At 51.9% G+C, this 14,462-nt stretch overlaps 1 protein-coding gene across 2 annotated transcripts in view; it reads left to right on the forward strand.

Moving 5' to 3' along the window:
- Cdh22 (cadherin 22) overlaps positions 1-14,462 on the forward strand; it is a 124,965-nt gene that overhangs the window by 56,692 nt on the left and 53,811 nt on the right. For both annotated transcript variants that reach the window (XM_005362887.3, XM_026787154.1), the window contains exons 2-3: positions 564-1,118; positions 9,471-9,765. In XM_005362887.3, coding sequence (XP_005362944.1) covers positions 873-1,118; positions 9,471-9,765 — 541 coding nt within the window. In that variant the 5' untranslated portion in view covers positions 564-872. The remainder of the gene's footprint in view (positions 1-563; positions 1,119-9,470; positions 9,766-14,462) is intronic.

The raw sequence follows: 14,462 nt of genomic DNA on the forward strand, positions 1-14,462 counted from the left end.
GGGGGGGGGGGAATGGGAAGGCTGAGGGAGAACGTGGAGGCACCAGCTCAGGGGGTGTGTCTACCCAGAGCCACCCTGGGTGCTGCAAACAAGGCCATCTAGGACTCTAGGGGTCCCTTCCCACAAGGGGTGCGAAAGAGGCAGCTGCCAGCAGGTATCCCCTGGGTCTTCTGCTGTGGGGAGAACTAAGGAACGGCCCCCAAGCTGCACTCTGGAGACCTGGAGCTTCCAGCTCTGGGAGCCCTTCTAGAAGCTGCCTCTGTGGGGATCCCACTGTGCCAGAGAACTCAGCAGCCAGGAACAAAACAGGCAGCTTTGGGGGCCCGAGGGCTGGAGCAGCAGCTGGAGGAGCTGGGGCGTGGGGAGCAGGGGTCTTAGGGGATGAAGGAAGGGACTAGGGCTTGGGGATAGGCTGGCCTACTGTCTGGTGATCCATCAACTGTCCCTGTCGTGTCTGTTCTTGCAAAGGCTAGACACTCGGAAGGTGTTTAGTTAGTTACGGCAAGACCAGTGACAGTCGCAGCCTGCCCTCAGACAGAAATGTTTTCGCTTTTGTCCCACAGGTTCCCGATGCATCTGGATGACCCCTAGTCCCGGAAGGACTTCAAGAAGCTTTTGCCCCCACTGACCACATCGTCTGGGCCCAGGGACCATGGCACAAGCTCTACTCAGGAGCCACAGCTGTGCGGCCTGTTGACTGGGCCAGGGGCTCAGCAAGGGGGGCGCGGGCCAGGACCAGGTTTCCATGCCCGGGTGTGGCCGCGCCCCCTCCCAGTCCAGCCCAGCATTCCCCAGGCTGAGGTCACCATGTGACTCAGCACCGCTGCGGTGCCTCCCGTCCATGCTCCGGGGCCCGGCCCGCGCTGCCAAGAATGAGGCCGAGGCCCAATGGGACGCTCCGGGCAGGGGCTGCGCTATCGCCTGTGCTGCTGCTGCTGCTGCTACTACCGTTGCTGGGGCACCTGTGGGCCGAGAGCACCCCTGGCCCATCCTCCACGTCACCAGGAGCTCAGCAGGACAACCAGCTGGGCACAGGCCGAGTGAAGCGCGGCTGGGTGTGGAACCAGTTCTTCGTGGTGGAGGAGTACACAGGGTCAGAACCCCTGTACGTGGGCAAGGTAAAGAGGGGCCCACTGTCCAGCCCCAACTCTGGGGACACCCCCTTGTAGTCCCTCTCCTAACTCCCTTCCAGCTGTCTCCTGCCCCATGCTCCCTCTGAAGCCCCCCCCACCTTTCCACTTTAGATGCAGTAGGGGAGATCAGCTCATGCACGGGTTTTGTGGGGCACCCAGCAAGGTCACAGATCTGATCGTGTCCCATGTGTACTGTGACTGCTTTCCCGGACTCAGTAATGTACCTAGGGTCACACCTGAATTTAAACCTACTCTCTGCAGAGCTGGGCGTCTTGTGTAGCTGTGCCCCTGCCACACTGTACTCTCCTGGTGTCTTATCTTCTGTTGCCCCTCTCCTCCCTGTGCCTTCCTCCTTCTGCCAGGTACCTGACAGTTGCTACACATCTCAATTCAAATGCTGCTTCCTCAGAGAAGCCCTCCATGACTACATCAGGCTAGGACACACACATGCATGTGCACATACACACACACACACACACACACACACACCTGTGCATTCACCCCTGAGGTCCCTGTATCTGCCCTTCAGATGCACCAGTTATACATGTGTTTGTTTGATTATGCAATTGACCCATGCCTCTTTCATAAAAGCGTGTTTGCTCACCATTTACACTGTTCTGGGAATAAATGAGTGAAAGAAAGAAAAGAATGAACAAATGAATGAATTAATGAATGAATGCTGCTTCTCAAACTCTCAGCACATGCTGGTTAACCTGGCTGAAGACCGGCTCTGGAGCTGTAAGGAAGAGAGGATTGGTGTTCACCCTTTCAATCAATCCCCGCTCCTCACGAAGCCTGGGTGTGCTACTGGGGCCATAGCAGTATGACCCTGCTAGCTGAGACTCTCGAAGATTTTACATATCACAGACACCCTGACGTGTAAAAATCCTCACAAACCAGCCCAGGAAGCCAGTAGGCACTGATGAAATGGGATTGTTGGCTGGCTTCCCTGAGCTGGGCTTTACCGTAGGAGTAGGAGCTCACCAAGCTGGTGGAAGGAGCAACCTATGGAAAGACACCAAGGCCAGGAGAGGATGACTGACTTGGCGATTTGCCAGAAGTGGCGACAGTGACGCAGAGGAAAGGTGGTACCTGGGGCTGGTTCTCTGGGTTTTCTTTAGGCTGGCATCCTGCTTGCACGTTTTGGTTGGCAGTGGCACTCTAACTCAAGAGTGTATGTGTGCTCCCTGAGCCTAAGAAGTGGCTGGCGCAGATCTGAGGTTCAGAGACTAGCCCCTGCCAGAGACAGGAAAAGGCATGCAAACCTGTGGATCCGCATGTAGGAAACACTGCTCTCTTGACACAGGAGTCCCTGTTATTCAACCTCCACCCTCCATGCGTGGGCTGAAGTAGGTTCCCCTGGCTGAGCAAACCAGGATCTGACAGATGCGACTCAGGCAGGCACGGGCCTTGCTTCGGATGGCCTGGCAGCCCGGAGGCAGAGCAGAGACTACCAGCTCTGTCAGGCTGACAGAAGAGGGCAGGTACTTGTGGTTTGATAGCTAAGAATGCAGGTTCTGGAAGCCTATTCTGGCTACCCTGCTCCCCCACATAGCCTTGAACCACAGTCTTTATACACAGCCAGACCCCTCTCTTCATCTGTACATGAGAAAATCTGAGGCCCCTGTGCCCAGCTTCTTGGTTAAGAAAGAAAACGGAGCCCACCAAGCACTCGTCCCAGGGCTTGCTTGTCTTGGTTACTCTTTATAACTCCATATAAAATATTTAAATCATCCACGTGCAAAGTGAAAAGCATTTCTCTTTTTTGCAGATAGAGAAACGAAGGGCAGAGTGGGCAAGAGACCTGGAGTGGGTAGGGGCATCTGCTAGAGATTGCCTCTGAAGTTTCTAGAGTGTTTGAAGGCCAGAGGACAACCTTGGCCGTCATACTTCAAAACTGTCTACCTCCTTTGATGCAGGGTCTCACTGCTCTGGAAGACATGGAAGAGCCTGGGCTGGCTAACTAGTGAGCCCCAAGGATCCACCTGGCTCTGCCTCCCCTGGGCTGGGATTACAATAGCATGGTACCACGCCTGGCTTTTTATCCGAATTCTGGGGATCAAGCTCAGAACCTCATGTGCTTGGAAAGCACCTAACCAAGCTGTTTTACACCTTGTTGTAGTTTCTGATGCCCTGGGGAGAAGAGGCTAGCCTGAAAGGGAGCGCCCAGACCTGCCCCAGGTCCCCAAAGAGGCCCAAACATCTGCTCAAAGCCAGAGGGGGTGACTGGCCCAGGTATTCAATGGCCCAGTAGCTGGGTTCTCCGCAAAGGGCACCCAGTCACCTGGGTTCTAAAAACAGGAAGTGGAGCCATTAACGGGCTGCTTGCATCTTTGCCTGGCCAGCCTTTAGAGTCCCAACCGCTGCATGAGTAAACGCCGTGCCATTACCTTGAACCACAATTTTGTTGTCAATACGGGCTCCTAATAAATCCTTTCATTGTAAAAAAAAAAAAGAAAAAAAAAGAAAAGAAAAGAAAAAGAAAAAAAAAGATGTGGGGGGTGGGGCACTGAGGCCCGGGGATGGAGAAACTTGTGCCAAGGCCAAATGGCAACACAGATATAGGACTAGGCAGCCACCAGGTATCCAGACACCACTTCAAGTCTAGAATTCATGGGAAGCACTGTGCTGGCCCATCCACTGGACAGGTCTCCACCACTGTTGTGCATGGTGAGCCTCCTCCATCCCCTTTACACAGAGCTCAGCCCCCCTGCTGTCAAGGCCTTCTCCCAAGGTACTATACAGGGAGCAAGGAGAAGGTTTCTTAGCTTTGAAACACTTGCCTGAAGCCTCCTCAGGGAGGGAGACTGGCATGTGATCTGAGAGTTGACTGGAACAAGATTCAGATTCCCAGGTTCTAGCAACCCCTGCATTCGGTTCTGAACACATCTTAGCTTCCCATCACTCACTGGAGGGAGGCTGTCAGTCTTAAGAATGTGAGCTTGGGTTGTTGTTGTTTTCTTGTTTGTTTGTTTAAGTCACCTGTCCCTAGCAAACCAAACCATGCATGCAATGCTCGCACGTGCACACGCGTGTGTGCCAGTTCCCGTCATGCCACGCCCCTCGCTCTGCCAGGAGGAAGGACTTCTCCACGGTTCCAGTGAAATCTCTGCTTCCTGGTCCCCCACCCCAGGGAGTCACTCCGAGCATCAGTCCTTGTCGAATTCTAAAGGTAGCTTAGCAACAGAACCAGGCTGTGAACCCCGCGTGCCCAACGGTAGCCGATTTCACAACCGCCCTCTCCATCACTCACCGCCAGGCTCCTGTCAGCACCCACAGGAACCACCAGGCCCTGCAGTGGTTAGGTCGCCGCCAAGGCCCCAGCAACAGCTCCCTGCACAGCGCAGCCCTGCCCAGCCGGCATTCCCTGCCACCTCCTTTCACCTTCTCAAACACGACCCCCCCAAAGCAGCCTCCCAGCATTTCCATAAAATCTGGGTACTTTCACTAATCCCCTTTCTGAACTGTAATTTCCCCTGAGGCTCCTGTCAGTCGAATGTGGATTTTGTAGGATTTTACTTTTTTTTTTTTTCAAAAAAAGATAGAATTATGGGGTCAGCACTTATGACCAACTCCTGTGGGCGGTGAGATCTATTTTAGATATATGGCGGGATTAGAGTGGGGAGGAGAGTGGATTTAATTAAGTTGCTAATATTTAAAGAAAATTGATGAACTCTTGGTTTACGAGTCGTGCCTGCGTGAACAGACCCCTTACGTTGGGGGGGGGCTCTTTATTTGATTTGCTTTCTGTTTAAATCCTGAAGTCGTTTTATTTGCGTAGCCTTGCTGTCCGTTTAATTGTCTTTAATAAGGAAACCCCACCTCTGTTCACATTTAATTTTGATTTAATTAGGAGGAAGTAATTAATGGCCCCGTAAATCCCATTTACAGCCCCCTGGGATGAAGCACCGCCGTGCCCATGGTTTTGGTGTTTGTGATAGAAGGCTAGGGTTGAGGATGAGGTGGCGTGGGGGTTCCTCCTCAGAAACAGGCCACCCGGTGTGGTAGTAAGAACAGGGGCATGGTGTCACACTGGCTCTGGAACTGCCTGCTGTGAGCTGTGCGGTTTCAGGTAGGATGTATACCTTTTTCTGAGCCTCAGTTTGCCTATCTGTATAGTAGGGGAGAATAGAATATCTTGGTGAGCTCATGGGAGGAGGATGTAGCAGGCAGAGGTCGTGCTAAAGACTCCAGTGTTGTGTGCTTAGAGCACCGTAAGAGCCCTGTGACCATTCTCCATTGTCCAGCTAGTGTCCACCCGAGCCTCAGAGGTGAGAAAATTCTCTTTTTCCCCTTAGAAGTGGGCGACTCTTGAACTTGAGGCTCAAATGTGGCATCTTGATGGGAATATGCAAGGAAGGCAAATGGGCCCAGAAGTGCCAGGCAGCTAGGAAATTCTAGCAGCCATCTATGTCCTTAATCATGTGGTCAGTGTGTTTACTGTCAGACCCTGTGTTGGGTGTCACGGTGGAGATGAAAATGGACTCTCTGCTGTGCCCTCAAGGGGACTTCAATCTCACACTTGGTATGCATGTGTGCACTGAAGCATACATACTTACTCACAAGCGTGCATGCTCAGCTCTTCCACGCTCCTGTATTTTCTCTGCAAGCACCATGTTGGTGTCTTCACTTGGGGTACACAAAGACATCTGCATACTGTGTGCTGAGAGCCTGCAGAGGGGGTGACCCAGAAATGTCCAGTAAATGAGAACACCATGATCCCCCACTCCCCAACTGCCCTTCATAACTGGGGGGCTCACAGTCTTCTAATGCTGAGCCCAGCCCCGCAGCACTGGGCTCTTAGCTCCACCCTCTCTGGGCTGATTGGCAGTCTACCTGGGGAAGAGCTACTGTGTCACACTTCACAGAATATTAATGACATCAATTCAGGGTTCCACTCCCTCTTCCCTGCCCCTCATTGAGGGTAGGAAGGAGATCTCTGTGAACATATCAGGGTGCTGAGCTGTAATACCATCACTGGGTTGGGGGAGTACCTAGTAAGTTTCAGGCTAACCTGGGCTACCTGAGACCATGTCTCTAAAAAACAAACAAAAAATGAAATAAAAAGAAAAAACAAAATGTCAAGGATGTGAGACCTTGCTTGTACATCATGGAGCTCCAGAATACAGAGGAGGAAGGAGGCCACCATGGCCAGAGGCTTGGGTCATTGCCAACATGCATTCATTTAAGCTTTTTTAAAATTCATTTAATTATTATGTGTGTTGATATTTGGCCCAAATGTATGTCTGTGTGGGTGCATTGGGTCCATTGGAACAAGAGTTACAGACAGTTGTGGGCTGCCATGTGGGTGATGGAAATTGAACCCAGGTCCTTTGAAAGAGCAGCCAATACTCTTTACCACTGAGCCACCTCTTCGGCCCCAAGTGTTCATCTTTAATGTTTAATCTTTACTGTGCCCGGTAGGCTTGCATGCCTCGGGTGGGGAGCCAGGACTCGGAAGGGCAAAATGAACCTTCCCATGACCACAACACCTCCGAGCTTAGCTTCCACACTGGGCCACGTGACTGAGATCACTTCCATCTCTGTGCACTTCTCCTTGTCTGAGACAGGCCACAGCCATTTCACAGGGATGTGACAGACACCATTGAAGATAATTCTCCTAGTCTCATCTCTCTACCATGCTGCTCCCAAGTGTTTGCTGATCAAATAAGCAGATACCAGGTCAATCTGAGAAGTGGGCAGAGGCAGCATAAGAGAGGCCATAGCCCCCCTTCCCCCCTGTACCTCCCCAAGGAAAGGTGATAGAATAGTACAAACAAACAAGAGACAGGTCCCCTCATCCCAGGTGCTGCCAATGATTCAGGGTCGACATCTGAGATAATTTTATTGGGAGCATTAAACTGAGTTATGAGGTTTTTACAATCCAGCCACTTATGAGAAATCTATTAACAGTAACTGGACAGGAAGAAGGAGCCCAGGACGGGCATTAATTGGGGCAATCTATAACAGGACGGGGACCCGGAAAGGTTCCACCAGACGCCTCCATTTACTCCCGGCAATTTCTGCTGAGAATCAGCAGAGTCGCCAAAAAGAGAGAGATGCCCATTAATCGGCTAATGAAATATGAAAATGTTTATGGGCCATTCAATCTTCCAAATGGCACTTCTACGATCCACCTTTCAGACACGAAGTTCTACCACAGAATTTACACCCCAGCTCCCCCTGCGTATCCGGATGGGCCCTCCTCCTGATGAGTTTTCTGGCACCTGTTCTGAAGATGAGGGGGCTGGAGTTTGCCACAGCCAGGCCACAAAAGTGCCGTAGGGACTGTCTCCTTTATGCCCCATCTCCACGGAGGCTTAGGGAGGAGCCGCCGCTTCATCCAGATGTGTTTTCTTCTGCTTGGGGCTGCTTGGAGATTTGTGCATTGGAGGATGAAGTCTTAGGTGTTTCTGTTTGCAAGAGAACAGGTTCTTGCTGGTTCCTACCCCAAGAGATGCCAGTGCAGTGGAAATAGCCTGGGGTCTGGCGCCTAGCTGTACCAGGAGAAAAACCCAGTTATAAATAGTGAATGCTTAGTATAATATAATCATGGCTTCCGTGTGTCAGATACTTAATGTGTCTCAGGCAAGGCTAAGTTTTAGCTAGTGCCAACAGGTATATCTGCAGTGGGTGCTAAAAAAGCCAAAAGCCTCCATACCTTCCCTAAGTAGACCCTCTCTGCTCCCACCTTCCAGCATTTTGGACCTTTTGGTGACCCAGTAATCAGAGGGGCCATGCATTGCTCAGTGAGACCTGTTTCCAGCCCCAATCCTCGGGCAGCATCTCGCTTCCTGTACGGCTGGTGCTGGCCAGTTGGCAAGGGCCTTAGGGGACTGTCCACCCAGCCCCTCTGGGAGGATATGCCCTGTTACAAATGCAGTGGCAGACTCAGAGAGACGCAGTGATTTATGTAAGACACACAGGAGGCTTTTGAATGGAGTGAGAGAGTTTAGGGAGGGAGCACAGGGTAGCTCCCCAGTAGTGTGCCCTCCCTAAGTAAATGGGGAAAAAAAATTTGCTAATCTTTTTTTGTTGTTGATGTTGCTGCTGCTCTAATTAGAGTCCTAATCTAGATAAATGTGCTCCTTGCCCTGCAAAATGCCTGATGGGTATAGGTACCTCAGCAATCACATCCCCCCTCCCACTCCTGGTCCCCACAAAATAGCAAGTCATGGACCCATCTTCCATTTCCAAAGGTTTGTAATAAAGCCCGGGGAGACGAAAGCACAAAGTGGGTCACTGAGCAGCTCAGGGCTTGAGAAACTGGGAAGCCCCAGCCCAGAACGGGTGAGCCAGGGCCACGTTTTAAAAGCTGTCCGTGTCATTTACATGCACACGGAGGTCTGAGGAGCGCACGAACGGTGATCCCGCAAGGTGGAATGTGATGATGATGATGATGATGGCTGCATGTACTCAGACCTCTTGGAAGGGAATCCAGCAAAGCTTTCGAGACGAGGAGGCAAGTGAGCCGAGCCTTGTACGGTGGATGGATTTTCAGTAGGCCGAGAACAAGGATGACCGCTCAGAATAGGAGCTTCAGGACTGGAGCGGTAGCTCAGTGGGCAAAGTATTTTCCTTGCAAGCAAGCATGAGGACCCGAGTTTGATTCCTCAGAACCCACATTTGAAAAGAGCCGATGATGGTGACATGTTCTTGTCATCCCAGAGCTAGGGGGCCAGCCACTGTCTCAAAAATAAAATAAAATAAACCATAGTGGATGACGCCAAAGGATGTCTTCTGACACCGTCCCCCACAACCCCCGACACGCGCACACATACACAAACGAGCACATACATGAGCACACATTAGGAGCTGTAAGGGCTATGCAAGCTGCTGTCCCAGGCTTTGTTTTAAAGGAAACAGGAAGCTGAGCGGTGGTGGCGCACGCCTTTAATCCCAGCACTCGGGAGGCAGAGGCAGGTGAATCCCTGTGAGTTCAAGGCCAGCCTGGTCTACAAGAACTAGTTCCAGGACAACCAGGACTGTTACACAGGGAAACCTTGTCTCGAAAAATGAGGGAAAAAAAACAGGAACTATGGGAGTTTTTTGAGCAGGGGTAGGGTGGGCTAGTGGCTGTCGTCTAAAGCTGATGGTTTAGGAGGCCTAGGGAAGGTAGGTGAGAAGGCCTGGGCAGAGTAGGGTGAATCCCAGGCGAAGAGTTCGTGGAGGGTGTAAAGCTCTGATTGGCGCAGGCTGGTCAGCTGAAGGAGAGATGCACTAGGAACAGGCCCCACGGGACTCTGCTGGGGAAAGTGTGGGAGAAGAGCCCCCTCTTTCCCCAGTATCCACTCCGCCTTCCCCAGTATCCACCCTGCCTTCCTCCTGCCTCCTCAGATCCATTCTGATTCCGACGAAGGCGATGGAACCATCAAGTACACCATCTCCGGCGAGGGTGCGGGGACCATCTTCCTGATTGACGAGCTGACAGGTGACATCCATGCCACCGAGCGCCTAGACCGAGAGCAAAAAACCTTCTACACACTCAGGGCCCAAGCCAGGGATCGCGCCACCAACCGCCTGCTGGAGCCTGAATCAGAGTTTATCATCAAAGTGCAAGACATCAACGACAGTGAGCCACGTTTCCTGCATGGACCTTACATCGGCAGTGTGGCCGAGCTGTCACCTACAGGTGGGCTGGGGGAGACGCATGAGTGAGGCCTGGGGTGGGGATGCTCCCAGTGTGAACTGATTGAGTCCTAATGGGAGGGACAGGGCAGACAGAGTGACTGTCCCTCGGACACAGAGGACAGACAGGAACAGGGCACATCCCCTGGTATAGAACTGGGCAAAGCCCGCACTTGACCTCAGCTGCACCCATACGCCTAGCCCCCATGTGGACATGGCCTGTCTGTGGACTCAGTGACAGCTAAAGGCTCAGATACAGCTGCACAGCCAAGCCCAGTTATGCATGCAAGCTCGGCTAGGCATGTGTACGCTGCATGCCCAGAGACACAACCCCACATGCCAGCCATGTTTCACATGGTCGTAGCTCTTTTTCAAAGTTCAGCTGCACACAGATGCAGCCCCTGCACAACCTCTGGCTAGTCTGCAGGCTAAAAGGGCAACAACCAGGCCAGCACATTCTGACACGCTCTCACCCCTGCCCATAGCCACCCACCCCAGGCACGGAAAATGGCCCTCAAACTAAGCAAGCTACTGGACAACTCAGTCGCCACCATGAGCACAGGGGTAACCCCAGCAAGTATCATCTTGCTGGGGCACTCTTCCATCTGGGTGCAGCTAGGGACAGCTTCATTCACTTGACTGCGATGCCCCAACTAAGAGACCCTGCTGCCTGGGCACTGCAGCATACACGAGGCACTGAGAGAATCAGCTACTCTTTGCTGGGTGTGGCTGGAAACACTCAGGGGCACTGCACATATTCAACCTGTGCAGGTAACAAAAGAAAACACACAGCTGCCTGTAGATGTAACAAAGGCCTGCTCAGAGCACATCTGCATGAACAGTGTGCCCAGACTAAATACAGTGTGCCTCTGACCCACCCATAAACACTGCCCAGTGTCTCTGGTGAACACTGACTGAGTCATGGGGTGTGGGTCTCAAGTGGCCTCCTCTTTCCCACCAGATTATCCAAAGAGGTCCGCAAATCAGGTAGGCAGAGGACAGCATCCCGGGTCCTAGACTGTCCTCTCCTGAAGATGCAAACTGTCTTGGCCTTACTCTAGCTCTCTTGCCTTTGGTTGCACATCAGAAGCTGAAACGCTTAGGTATCTGGGGGAAAACAGTCTTTCCTGGTGTATCCGGATTGGACCAAATTTGGCTCAATAAGCAGATTGCTGGTATTCAAAGGAGAGTGTGGACCAGAGAAAATGGAGGGAGGACCCCAAGGAATAGTGGGATATAGAGTGGCAGAGGAGTGAGCTCTGCTTATATGCAGGCACATCTGTGTTTGATGTGTACATGCTTGCTAACCGAGAGAGGCATCAAAACCTGTGTGTTCCTATGACTGCCCATATTTTTGTTGACATATAATATCCATTCAAAAGAAATCTGTTGGGTACCTACTATGTGCTAGTCATGGCATGGGAGGCATAGCTATGTATAGACAGACAAGAGTCCATATGTTCACACATAGCATGCTCTGGCTAGAGATGACAAACGCTAATAAACAGAAGACTGATTGGTACGGTAAGGCCTCTCAGAGGTGATGCTGAAGCGGTGAAATGAGAAGATGGGCACGGTGGGAGGATGGAGAGCCAAATGAGCAAAGGCCCTGAAGTTATGTTCCCGGAGTATCACGCAGCCATCTAGATAATAGCTAGGGCCTGATCTTTTATTCTGCATATGCTAGGCAGGCCATGGTGACCTTTAAAAGAATGACAGGGTCTGTCTTATTTTTAACATGATCTCATGACTGTTCCATGAAGAAGTGACAGGTATGGGGAAGGCAAAGCCAGGAGCTGGCTGCTCTGGGGGGGGGGGATGCTGCGGTTATTAAGATGAGAAACGGTGGTGGCTCCACTCAAGGTGGCATTAGAAGGGACGCAGAAATGAGGTCACTGGTGCCTGTGTTTTGAAAGCTAGGCTGAAGGTGTTTGCTAATGGATTGGATGTAGGATGTAAGAGGGAGAACTCGAGGCTTACATTGGGGATTTTGACCTGAGTGGTGAACTTGATGGAATTTCCATTTCTTGAGCTGGAAGAACAGCTCTGGGAGATGAAAGGAAAGAGGGAGTTTGGTTTCGGGCATGCTAAGATGGAAGGGCTCATTCGGAAGCACAGCAAAGATCCTTAAACTGTAGCTCGAATAAACCAATTCACTAGCAAATTCTGGGATGGGAAAATACCTGGGAGGTTGTCAGTGGCAGAGATCCAGGACATTCCAGAGTTGCCAAGCGCTTACATGGGAACTGTGTAAACAGAGAAACTGGGACCCAAGGAACGGCGTCGTGTCCAAGGTCTTGAGCAAGCCAGAGGCAGCTAAATTTCCTGAGTCTGTGGGCCCAGTGTCCCTTTCTGTTTAATCTCAGGCCCAAGAGGACATGGTCTTGTCTACCTTTTCCCAAAACTCGCATGTGTTTTTTTAATTAAAAATGTACACATCTTGCCGGGCAGTGGTGGCGCACCCCTTTAATCCCAGCACTCGGGAGGCAGAGGCAGGCGGATCTCTATGAGTTCGAGGCCAGCCTGGTTTACAAGAGCTAGTTCCAGGACAGGCTCCAAAGCTACTGAGAAACCTTGTTTGAAAAACCAAAAAAAAATGTACACCTCTATAAAATATGATATATAATATTCACAGGTGCATGCAAGCTATGGGTATATGTGGAGGTCATCAGGAGACTTTGGGAAGTTGGGCCTTTCCTTCCACTGTGGTTCTGAGGATTGAGCTCAGATGGGCAGACCTGCAGGATAAGCATCTTTTTCTACTGTACCACTTCACTAGCTCAGACCTTGCTTTGAGGCAGGGTCTCTCGTTTCTACTGCTGGGCTGCGTACTCCAGGCTTACTGGCCCTGAGCCACCAGTCGATTCTCCTGTCTTGGCCTCCCATCTTGCTGCAAAGGTGCTTGGATTACAGCTGTGTGCTGCCACATCCTGCTTTTATGTTGTTCCAGGACTCAAATTCAGGTCACCAGGCTTGCCTGCCCAGCACTTTCCCTTACTCAGCCATCTCTCTGACTTGCACACGCACGCACAGAAAAGACCAGAAAGCTGGAGAGAGCTGACGCTATACAACTAAGTGACTTTCTAGGGAGCCTTAGGAAAATTCTGTCTACCATACTGCAGAGAAGGCCTGGGCTGGGGCAGCCAGAAGAAGCAGGCTACTTTGGCCACACTGGGTCTATCATCCCCACCTCATTCTGACCTGGACAATTAGCACGCCAGGTCTTTTGTCAAGCACCACACTGAACAGGTGGGAACACCAGGACCCAGAGGGAAGAGAAGGTGCATTGTGTTCTGTAGCCAGTGAGGGCTGGGATTGAGCCTGCCTTCAGTGTCCAGGCTGTCAGAGAGGCGAGGGTCTTGCTTCAAAGATGGGGAAACTGAACTCAGGAGAAGGACACGGGTGCATCTCAGGTCCCAGAGTGTAGGAAGTACTGGCCTGAGTCCCAGCCTGAACTCACATAGCACTCAGAAGAAAGGGTGACTCACCCTGGACAAGCTGGGGAACCAAAGAGGGGGCGGGAAAAGGCAGGAATTAAATTAGTTGATTTATTTGAGTAACTTTTGAAGCCGCGGATCCGGCACTGGGTGCTTCATGGAGACTCCAGGCGGCTTTGAAAATCACTCACAATTAACTGAACCTCCTGATCCGGGCTGAGCAGGGCGGGGCTGACAAGCGGCAGTGGATGGGGCAGCTTCCGAGATCAGAGGGAGCAGGGACGCAGCTTGCGACATGAAAGGCAGCTGTGCTTGCAAATTAAACCACTCAGAGCTTAAAAGAGAAGGGAAGTGCGCCGGGGGCCAATGAACCACGCTTGGGTGGGTGGGGGCATGCCAGCCCACGCTGAGGCCCGGACAGCAAAGCAAGTCCTCAGCAGACAATTGGCCTGACACCCCCTAACCTTGAGCAAGCTCCTGTCCTCTTCCTGGGGTCAGAGTTCATTGCTGAGCACTGGGGGCAGGGGTCTGCCATACCGCAGGCACATACCAGGCACTGTGTCCTGAATTGAGGATCATCAGAAGGCCACACAGTAGAGTAAGGGAGTGACAGGGACAGAACTAGTTGGCATTTAGTAGAAATTCTTCCCCTTTTCAGGTCTGTGCTGTAGTGTCTGTGTATGCCTGTGCGCGTTCGAGTGTGTGAGTGTGTGTGCATGACGCAGAGCATGGGCACAGGTCAGAGGGCATCTTCAGGGTTGGTCTTTGCCATCCACCTTGTCTTTTGTTTGCTACTGCATGGCCGGGCAGGCTGGTTTGTGGGCTTCTGGTGTTTCTCCTGCCTCTACTCCCCATCCCGCTTTAGGTGCACAGGGACTACAAGTGTGCACCATCTCCTCCAGCTTTATGTGGGTCTGGGGATTAGAACTCAGGTCGTCATATTTGCACAGCAAGCCCCTCATCCACAGAGCCAGCTCCCCAGCCCCGGGGAATTCTCTTTTTATGAGAGTGTTGAATCACACACTGAAGGAAGGGAACTGAATGAATGAAGCAGGGTTTCCCAACTCTGCTGTGTACCCAAATTACCTGGAGAGCTAGTTAACACAGGCTGCTGCGTCTATCCCCCCAGGGCTTCTTTCTTCCTTTCTTCTTTGCAGTGCTGGGAATCAAACTCAGCTCATGCATGCTAGGTAAGCACTCCACCGTGGAGCTCCACCCCAGCCGCACCCCCAGGGTTTCCCATGCAGAGAGCCTGACTATTAGA

Source organism: Microtus ochrogaster, linkage group LG8 (assembly GCF_000317375.1).
Source record: "Microtus ochrogaster isolate Prairie Vole_2 linkage group LG8, MicOch1.0, whole genome shotgun sequence".
Taxonomy (NCBI): domain Eukaryota; kingdom Metazoa; phylum Chordata; class Mammalia; order Rodentia; family Cricetidae; genus Microtus; species Microtus ochrogaster.